We start from the raw sequence: 9,938 nt of genomic DNA on the forward strand, positions 1-9,938 counted from the left end.
TTAAGAGGAGGAACTCTTTCATTCAGAGCCTCTTCTTCTTTTTCTCTGCTACCAGCATCACTCCTGCCTTTTTCAGCAGTTTGGTCTGAAATAACAGGAGGAATTTTAATAATTAGAATATAACAATGCATGACTTATGCCACTAAGTATCTCCTATCAAATAAAGACATGTTATCACAAATATAATTGATTTCCTAGGCCTCCTGAGATCTCTTTGAATGTGTTTGTGTCTTGTATAGCTGTTGGGATTTTTAAAAGTATTTATTTAACTAGGCAAGTCAGTTAAGAACAAATTCTCATTTACAATGACGGTCTACCTCGTCCAAACCCTAAGCCGGACGACGCTGGGCCAATTGTGCGCCGCTTTATGGGACTCCCAATCATGGCCGGTTGTGATACAGCCTGGAATCAAACCAGGGTCTGTAGTGACGCCTCTAGCACTGAGATGCAGTGCCTTAGACCGCTGCACCACTCAGCATTGGGGAAAAAATAGCTTTAGAGCCAGTCAGCGGGATGCAGCGATCTTCGGCTTTTTCTACGTGAACATAGAGGTTAATTAAGAATTCTTTGAATTATCCCTATATGTCATGTTTACCTCTTTTTTTTTGTTTACTGTCTGTTATAATTAGGATTCTCGTTATCTCCTATTTTCTTATTTTCTCCATACTGTATAATCATTTTTTTTTTAAAACATACCTAACACGACATTACTGACAAGTTAATGTACATAATTTTACCATAAAACAATGGGTTTTTTTCAGCAATTATGCGTAACAAAATTATGAAATGATAGGTTGATATAATTGATTTTTGCCCCGGTCTGTGAAGAACATGATCGAAGAGAACAATGGAGAAATAAACAATGAGTTAATGATAAAACAGGTTGTGTGCAATAAAAATATCCTTTAAAAACACATACAAATCATAGGCCTTAGACATGATGGAGTATCCTTTTGTTTCCTGAAAAACTGCCAAACGCCCACAATTTAGATTAGATTTAATTAGATTAAAATAACTAACATTTTCCTTGCATTGAAGACAAATTACAGTATGCACATATCTGAACCTAAGAATCAGATCAATTAGTCTGTAGCCTCAACTCATGGCTTTATTTTTGGACTAATTGCCAAAGGCATCTGCACGTAGAATATAATACGGTTTCAGCTTCAAAACCCTATGTATTTCTCCTATATCAAGCCTCTGGTTGAGTGATGCCCATGCAGCTGAAGGTAAAGATGTGAACTATTCAAGTCATGGTATGCTAAAACGCAGGCACTTAGCCTTACAATTAGCACCAGACCATACCTGAATACTATAGATTGTTCAAAGAAATTGACTTGAAATATATTTTTGAGAGGCATACTGTACATCTGCCCTATTTCAGAAAGATCTAAAGATTTAAAAAAATATATATATATATCTTTCTTGTCCAGAATGTGTCTACATAACAATGGTAGACATTAGTCAATTGTGAATATGACACATTAAAATATATATTGATATTCAATATTTAATTTTTAATATTAAATAAAGTATAAGAAATATGAACCTGCATGTACATAATGATACATAATTAACTTCATATGATGATATCTGATCTCAGAGCATGCTCCCATGCCACATCGGATGTTAAACAAACTTACCTTTTTCTCTGCAGGAAGAAAACCTGGAAGAGCGAGCTATTCACTGGTCGACAACATGATAACTAGGCAATGTGATAACTAGACACTAGGATAACTAGACAATAGGATAACTAGACAATAGGATAACCAGACAGTGGGATAAATGGACAATAGGATAACTAGACAATATGATAACTAGACACTAGGATAACTAGACAATAGGATAACTAGACAATATGATAACTAGACAATATGATAACTAGACAATAGGATAACTAGACAATATGATAACTAGACAATATGATAACTAGACAATATGATAACTAGACAATAGGGTAACTAGACAATAGGATAACTAGACAATATGATAACTAGACAATAGGATAACTAGACAATAGGATAACTAGACAATAGGGTAACTAGACAATAGGATAACTAGACAATAGGATAACTAGACAACATGATAACTACTTTATGACCTCAGTCAAATGTCATGGCCTCCTGTGAGTGGACAACTCAAATAAACCCACTGTCCTGACGAACCAGGATATAACATCTAAACACTATATCATGAGTGTAGAACTCCCCCAGTCCCCAATGGCAGGTCCCCTACTACACTACAGTGTTCCGCCCTAGATGGGATGAGAGGATGTTGTTCTGGAACTTGTCAAACACCCGCAGCAGCCATCTTTCCACAGTAATAAAAAGTGAGACACCAGACTGCAAAACTATCAAGCTCTATTTATTAAATAGTGGAGTGGCATTTACATTCATATCAAATAAATAAATCACTTTTAAACCATTCAGTCAAATGTAGCAGTGTGTACACCAAGTCTGTACATTCAGTCAAATGTAATGTAGCCTACAGCAAGTCTGTATATTCAGTCAAATTTAATGTAGCCACCAGCAAGTCTGTACATTCAGTCAAATGTAATGTAGCCTATAGCAAGTCTGTATATTCAGTCAAATTAAATGTATGTAGGCTACACCAAGTCTGTACATTCAGTCAAATGTAATGTAGCCTACAGCAAGTCTGTATATTCAGTCAAATGAAATGTGTGTCGGCTACACCAAGTCTGTACATCAAAATAACCTGGCTTCACTCTCTCAGTAGCGATCGTCTTTTTTTATTTTGCTAAATCAACTGAAAATATACAACTTTTCAGATACTGTACAGATACTGTTAATATCATCACATTCCTGGCTCTGACCTGAAATATCTATTCAGATGATATTGACAGTTATCCATCCACCTACAGAACTACAATCCCTTACGGAAAAACACATGAATTTCACATGTGAAAACATGATCTCAAGTTAAATAAATGTGACAACATGAGGATGCAAATTTCAACATGTGATGCCATGACACTACACCTGTGATAACATTTGAACGTTTTTCACATGTAAAACTGCAAATTCAATGTTCACATGTGAATATTTCTTACATGTGAACTTGCAATTTCACATATGCAGGACCTCCAGTACCCCCAACACATTGTTGTTGGGACCCTGGATAAGCACACCTCATTCAACTCATTCAACTCATTGAGGATCCGTTGAATCAGGGGTGCTAGTCCAGGGTCCCAATAAACATGTGTACTGTTGGGGGTACTGGGGGCCCAGGGATGGGAAAGACTAATGTAAAGTAAGATATAGGTTTAATGCAATGCAGCTTGCCTCATATGTCATGACAACAATAGAAGGGTTGGCTATACATTCTGCTATACAGAACCGGAACAGGCTAGTGAACCACATGACCGTACACTTAGTTTGTACTTATTCCACATACACGTATAAGGAGTGGACTGAGAATGTTTTGTAGGTGGATAATGAATGACCTCGGGCAAGTGAAATCATCATATTATCCTAAAATAGAAGTCAACGATGAAGACCGTGACAAATTCGATTTTCACATTGAAAATGCAATTCCACATGTGAAAGTTTTTCACATTAAAATGCTGAATTTAATTTTCACATGTGAAAGTTTTTCATATGTGGAACTGCAAATTTCACATGTGAATCTGCAAATTTCACAAAATGTTATTCTCGTCACATGTGAAAAGTAGGTGTTAAATTATGAACTCTAAATGTAACATACATGGTTTCACATGTGAAACTGCACCTTTCACATGTTTTGTTTGTTAGGGAAGTAATGAAATGGTAGTGGGGGTTAAGGTAAATGGTACGCTGCTCAGCTGAAATAGTGCAAAAATCTTTCACCAATAGAAAAATTATTACATTTTACATGATCACTTAGTAGACTTTTCAATATGACCCCAACTGGGAATTGGGCTACGCTGATCCTTCTGCTGCACCACAAAGTCTGTACCATTCTCAGAAACCCCCCTACACATTCATTTCCTGTAATACATCCCTGCATAACTAAGATTTTAGTTATCATTTAATCTGACTATTCTCTCATCATTGATTTAGTTGACTTATTTCAGCAACTTGAGGGTTTTCTGTATAGTTGTCTGATGTTGGTGAATCACTATGATAAATATAATAGATTTTCTTGAGTGTATTATTCAAAGCTAAGATTAACTTAAAGTCCAGCGTGTAGGAATACAGGTGAAATCAGTCATTGACACAGACATAGTGGCATGGCAGGAAGGTTGTGTTGAATAATAACTACTGTATAAATAAACATACAGGAAGTTGGTGGTACCATACTTGGGGAGGATGGGCACGTGTTAATGGCTGGAGCAGAATAGGTGGAAAGGTATCAACAACATCAAACACATGGTTTCCATGGTTCTAGCTGTTATTATGAGCCGTCCTCACCTCCACTGAAATAAACATGCACAATATAATCATGTGTGTCAAATATGTAAGTTGAAAACACTGCAACTATTTTGTGACAAATTATTGTATGCAGGGCATCATCACCTGTGAAATCTCAGGTGAAAAATATACACAAGTGAACATTTGAATCCACATGTGAAACTTCATGTGAAATATAATCACATGTGAAGTGTTCCAAAACCACATTGGTTCACGTGAAAGATCATGTGATCACGTGAAAATCCATGTGAAATTGAATGTGAAATATCCTCATATGTGAAGTGTTCGAAAACCACATAGTTCATACCACTTTTACATCTGCAAAACGTGGAAATTTCACATGTGAAATCATGTGATTTTCCACTTGAAATCATGTGGTTTTTACATAAGGGATACTACCAATACATCATAAATAACTGATTATATCAACACATAATTTATAACACAACTATCTATAACATATCTACAATATATAATATCAACAATATTCCCTGTGAACTAGCAAACTCTCATATCACATTAAACAGGGGACACACACGTAAAATTGACATGGTTGACATGATTCTTTATAAAATTCATTTCATATCACAACATGAAATTCACATCTCATCTAGAACTGACCTCCTCTCTCTCTTCTTTGTGGGTTCTTACAGTCTTGGCATACTTCTCTCTTAATGGTGGTACAACATGACCCTGCAATAATATTAGAATCGAGATTAGAGATGAGAATAATAATTAAATGAAGAAGGTTAGTATTTAAGCACTCCTTGACAGTATCATAAGTGCATCATAAGTACAAAAGACACTTTCCATTGTCCTAAAGCAGGTCTGTCAAACTCATTCCATGGAGGACCTAGTGTCTGCGAGTTTTTCCTTTCAATTAAGACCTAGGCAACCAGGGGAGGGGAGCTATTTACTAATTAGTGACCTTAATTCAGTAATTCAGTCAAGTACAAGGGAAGAGTGAAAACCCGCAGACACTCGGCCCTCCGGGGAATTAGTTTGACACATGTCCTAAAGTGTCATTTAGCTAATGTTGCTAATCATAATCAATACCTGATTATTTTCCAGCATCAAACAGCTTCTTTCTGCCCTCCATGCCAGACATGGCATCCACATTTTTACGCCAGTCAGTCACCTCTTCTTTCTGAGGAGACCAGATGTCATATTATTAGGTTTGATTCGAAAAATACTATCAGATTTCTGTTTTTCATGGACCCTTGGAAGATTATGGTTGCATCCCAAATGACACCCTACTCCATATATAGTGCACTACTTTTGCCCCCAATTCCCTATATAGTGCACTACTTTTGACCCATATTCCCTATATAGTGCACTACTTTTGACCCCTATTCCCTATATAGTGCACTACTTTTTACCAGTGAGCACTATATAGGGAATAGGGTGCTATTTGGGACAACCATAGACCTCATTGTTGTCTTAAAACAAACAAACCTTCTCCTCTTCCTTCTTGACTTTCTTGAGGCCGGATGTGAAGTCAGCCTTCATTTTGCCAGTGTCGGCCACGGCTCCCGACAAGGCGTCGGCGGCAGACTTTTTCACCCTCTTCAGAGTAGGCTTCTTCGACCCCTTAATCTCATCGACCTTCTGGGTCAGCGACTTAATCTGTGGACAGGGTTGATGATGTGCTGCTTTTTAGTGTCTGATATTTTTGTTGCGTATTAATTGGTGTTGTTTGTATGGCCGGTGCAATCAGATCAGATCTCCCTTAAAGGGATTAAAAAAGTCCAATCTTACTTTATCTAGCACATGTCCAATCAGTCAATTGCTATTGCTGTTAATTATTAGGAATACTCCTTCTCATGGAGGCACAAGACAAGGGTGTACACTCTCATCACTTTTTATTTAATATAGCTAGGAATGTAATAATTTAATTACTGTAAAATACATTCTAGAAGATGAGTCATCATTGTGGACAGGTTTATGGTTGGGTGAATATATCAAACACAATAACAGAGAACATAGCATACCTCTAAATCATTTTTCCCCACTTTGATTTCCATGTCATATCGTGCCTCATCTACGATATCAATCTTTTTGTGTAGGTCTTTACAAAGGTCCTGCAAAAAATATTATATCATGTAGAAAAGACAACCAACAACACATTACAGATAATGATATTATTGAAATTACAGATTACTTAAAATATTTAGCCAATCAATTGCAAAATAAAGAACTTGTAGTGTATAGACAATTCTATAAATTCTATATTAGCAGATTTGTTGAGTAAAATATTTTTATGGAGGATTCTCTGCCTATTTAACCACCTCCTAATATGGATGGATATACTGGAATATATTTTATAGTATATATGGTGTATTATAGATATATTGAGAATTATGGGTAAATTAAGTATTATAGATAAATTAAGTATTATAGATATATTAAGTATTATAGATACATGAAGTATTATAGATATATTAAGTATTATAGATACATTAAGTATTATAGATATATTAAGGCCTACCTGTAACTCCTGCACAGACAGGCCAGACAGTTTGAGGGGTGGGGCTCTCTCATTCAGAGCGCTCTCTCTTTCACGTTTCTTGTCAGCAAACTCAGCCACCAGCATTATCCCTGCCTTTTTCAGCAGTTTGGTCTGAGGAAGGACAACACCAGCAGTTAACCCCTGACAATTTTCCTTCTCACAGAATGATACAGATTTGTGTTTTACACCAACAGTTAATCACTTTTAATGTGGCATTTGGTAAACAGGTAAACATCTCTTTTCAATTGAAGTTAACACTGCTTATCATGTATTAGAATCCATTTTCAATAAAAGGTGTAGCTGCACTCTCAGAAAAAAAGGTTATATCTAGAACCTTAAATAGTACTTTGGCTGTTCCTTTTTGGTTTCAGGTAGAACCATTTTTGATTCCATGTAGAACCATTTCCACTGTTTTATAACTGAGCAGTTGTTCCCATTCTAAATTAGCAGTTGACCCCAAATATTGGTTGTCCATATCCGGCTCGAAGGACCAATAAGCAGCCAGGAAGTTGAAATAAAGGGACAACCTAGGGATTCAAAGGGCAGGTCCATGTCTGAAGATCTGGAGTCTTTAACACTCAGGATTCAATGTGTATCCATATTGTAGGGGCACATGCAGATAACTAATCTGCATAATCCTTGTTTCTGTGAATTCTGTCATCGACCTACTACCGTCATCAACACAGCAAGGCCTGAGAGTGAAACCTACCTTTAGGAGCAGCCGGCGTGTTGCCGAATACTTTGGCTTTTTCTGAAAGAGAGAAAACATTTTCACTATAGACAATATACACCAGTGACCTCTGTATATAAGCAACTGCTTTAGATGTGTTGATGTGGATAAAGGACAAGGTACTCACCGGTCTTTTTCCACCATTGGTAAAACAACAATAAGACAAGAGCAGTTAATTGACTGTACATTACATATATTTTGACCAAGCTTTGGATCAAGAGAGGTTAAAGTCACTACTCACCCTTCAGACATGGCTACTGTCGGTCAGGTTACCTGAGGAACCAATTCAAACAAGCGTTACAAGCTTTATGGAACATTTATGCTGATACAGTAATCTCCCACAGATAATTTAATGATTACAGTTAGGCCTGGTTGTCTCATAGGACTTGATGGGGACAAAATGTCAGTGTGCTCACACCATGGGATAATACTTCCCTTTGTTATCAAGGGCTAAGGTTGTGTGAGAGCTCCTGTCTGGCTATATTTGCGTAGCACATTTCTCCCGTGCTTTCCTTTGGCCCAGATAGACATCAAGTAGCAGCTGTGGCCTTGGTTATGCCAGTCAAAGGACTGGCAATAGAAGGCCTGTCGATAGAAGACCTGACAGGAAAGAGGTTTTGGCAGGACACTGAGGATGATCTAGCTGTTTTCCCATCTCTCTCTTTCTTCTGTTTCTTTCTGTCTCTGGTAGGAAACAGATTTAATGTGACTCTCCTTTCAGCTTCCCTGTTGAACATGGCGGCTTGTGTTGAAATATAGCAGAGAGAACCTTACAATACATGGCTGACAGTGAAACAATCTTGTTGTTGAAATATTTGGATGAAAAAAAACATTATCTGCTATTTTTCCTTACCATACACTCTTAGAAAAACTGTTTAAAAAGGGTTATTTGGCTGTCCCCATAGGAGAACCCTTTTTGGTTTCAGGTAGAACCCTTTTTGGTTCCAGGTAGAAAGAACCCTTTTGGGTTTCATGTAGAACCCTCTGTGGAAAGGGTTCTACATCGAACCCAAAAGGGTTCTTCAAGGAGTTATCCTATGGGGACAGCTGAAGAAATGTTTTAGGTTCTAGATAACACCACTTTTTCTAAGTGTGTAGATAGAATGAGACATGAGAATTACAGGTTCTGTACCATAGCATGACAGTATAATGAAACCTACATGCAAAATATGCAGCCTATGAAGCTAAGCCTGTCAATGACTGACGGTGTGCTCAAGTCAAGGTAAACTAGTAGAGGAAGAATGGCCTTTGACCACAGATTCTTGACCACTAAAGAGGATTCAAGCTGTGAAGTGGTTGTAACCTGCCATCAGGCTTTTGGCAATTGGGGTGTGTATAAGCTTCAGGTTACATGTTTTTCTCTTTGGGGCAACAGGTAGCCTAGTGGTTAGAGCATTGGGCCAGTAACCGAAAGCTAACAAGGTAAAAATCAGCCGTTCTGCCGCTGAACAAGGCAGTTAACCCACTGTTCCCCAGTAGGCCGTCATTGTAAATAATAATTTGTTCTTAACTGACTTGCCTAGTTAAATAAAGGTAAAAAATAAAATCAGTCAGTCATTCATGGTGTTGGCCCAGAGAGGGGCAAAATAAGTCACATACAATCGGACGATTGCTCTGACTAAGACACACATACAACAAAAGTAGTGGCATAACACAGATTCCATGACGTAAATACGAACAGCAGCAGCAGTATCCGTGTCACAGCTGGTCACAATGATATGCAATCTTCACTAATCCCCGGCATTAAAACAAAGGCTAGTCCACCGGCCTCAGCACATTTGTACAGTGTAGAGAGAGGGCCTGAAACACACCCAGGCAAATACCCTTCTGTCTCAACGTTACTATGCAGGAGCTACGGCTGGGCTCCATTCTTCCACTGTATCTTGTAATGTCAGAAGTTTTATCGTTAAGTTTTAATGTAAATCTGATTTACTTACATTTTTTCTTCCAAATTCAAATACATAACTTTACACAATACCCATTTAATTTTGCGTATTTCTATTACTTGATTATTGTATCAAACTTACCTTCAAGGTGAGGACAATCAGAGAGAGTGAGAGGAGTGTCAGAGGACAGAGGAGAGGAAAAAGTATTTTATGATTTGAGATGATAGATTTATGGATTGAAAGCCTCGTGTGAATGGCTCACTAAAATAGACCCCCTGCAACGCCTCTCCTAGTCCTGACATTTAACATTTAATAGAATGCATCGCTCTTTGTTCCCCAACCTAGTATACATCCGTTCCCAGATGATGTACATATAAAAGCTGTAAACAGTTCACACACGTGAG

At 37.5% G+C, this 9,938-nt stretch overlaps 1 protein-coding gene and 1 long non-coding RNA gene across 2 annotated transcripts; both read right to left on the minus strand.

Annotated features, from left to right (window-relative positions):
- Window positions 1-2,348: 2,348 nt before the first annotated feature.
- On the minus strand, window positions 2,349-7,755 carry LOC110500075 (troponin I, slow skeletal muscle). Its single transcript, XM_021577224.3, has 6 exons — window positions 7,628-7,755; window positions 6,898-7,029; window positions 6,401-6,490; window positions 5,865-6,035; window positions 5,466-5,556; window positions 2,349-5,102 (listed from the first exon to the last, which is right to left on the minus strand). Exons 1-5 carry the CDS (start codon window positions 7,685-7,687, stop codon window positions 5,470-5,472), a joined length of 540 nt encoding a protein of 179 aa, XP_021432899.2. The 5' UTR covers window positions 7,688-7,755; the 3' UTR covers window positions 2,349-5,102; window positions 5,466-5,469.
- Window positions 7,756-7,775: 20 nt separating this feature from the next.
- LOC149985307 (uncharacterized) lies at window positions 7,776-9,938 on the minus strand. The gene is made up of 2 exons (XR_016489495.1): window positions 9,676-9,938; window positions 7,776-7,921 (listed from the first exon to the last, which is right to left on the minus strand). It is a non-coding gene; the product is annotated as an uncharacterized LOC149985307 (long non-coding RNA).

This window comes from Oncorhynchus mykiss, chromosome 2 (assembly GCF_057628025.1).
Source record: "Oncorhynchus mykiss isolate SJ-2025 chromosome 2, ASM5762802v1, whole genome shotgun sequence".
NCBI lineage: Eukaryota > Metazoa > Chordata > Actinopteri > Salmoniformes > Salmonidae > Oncorhynchus > Oncorhynchus mykiss.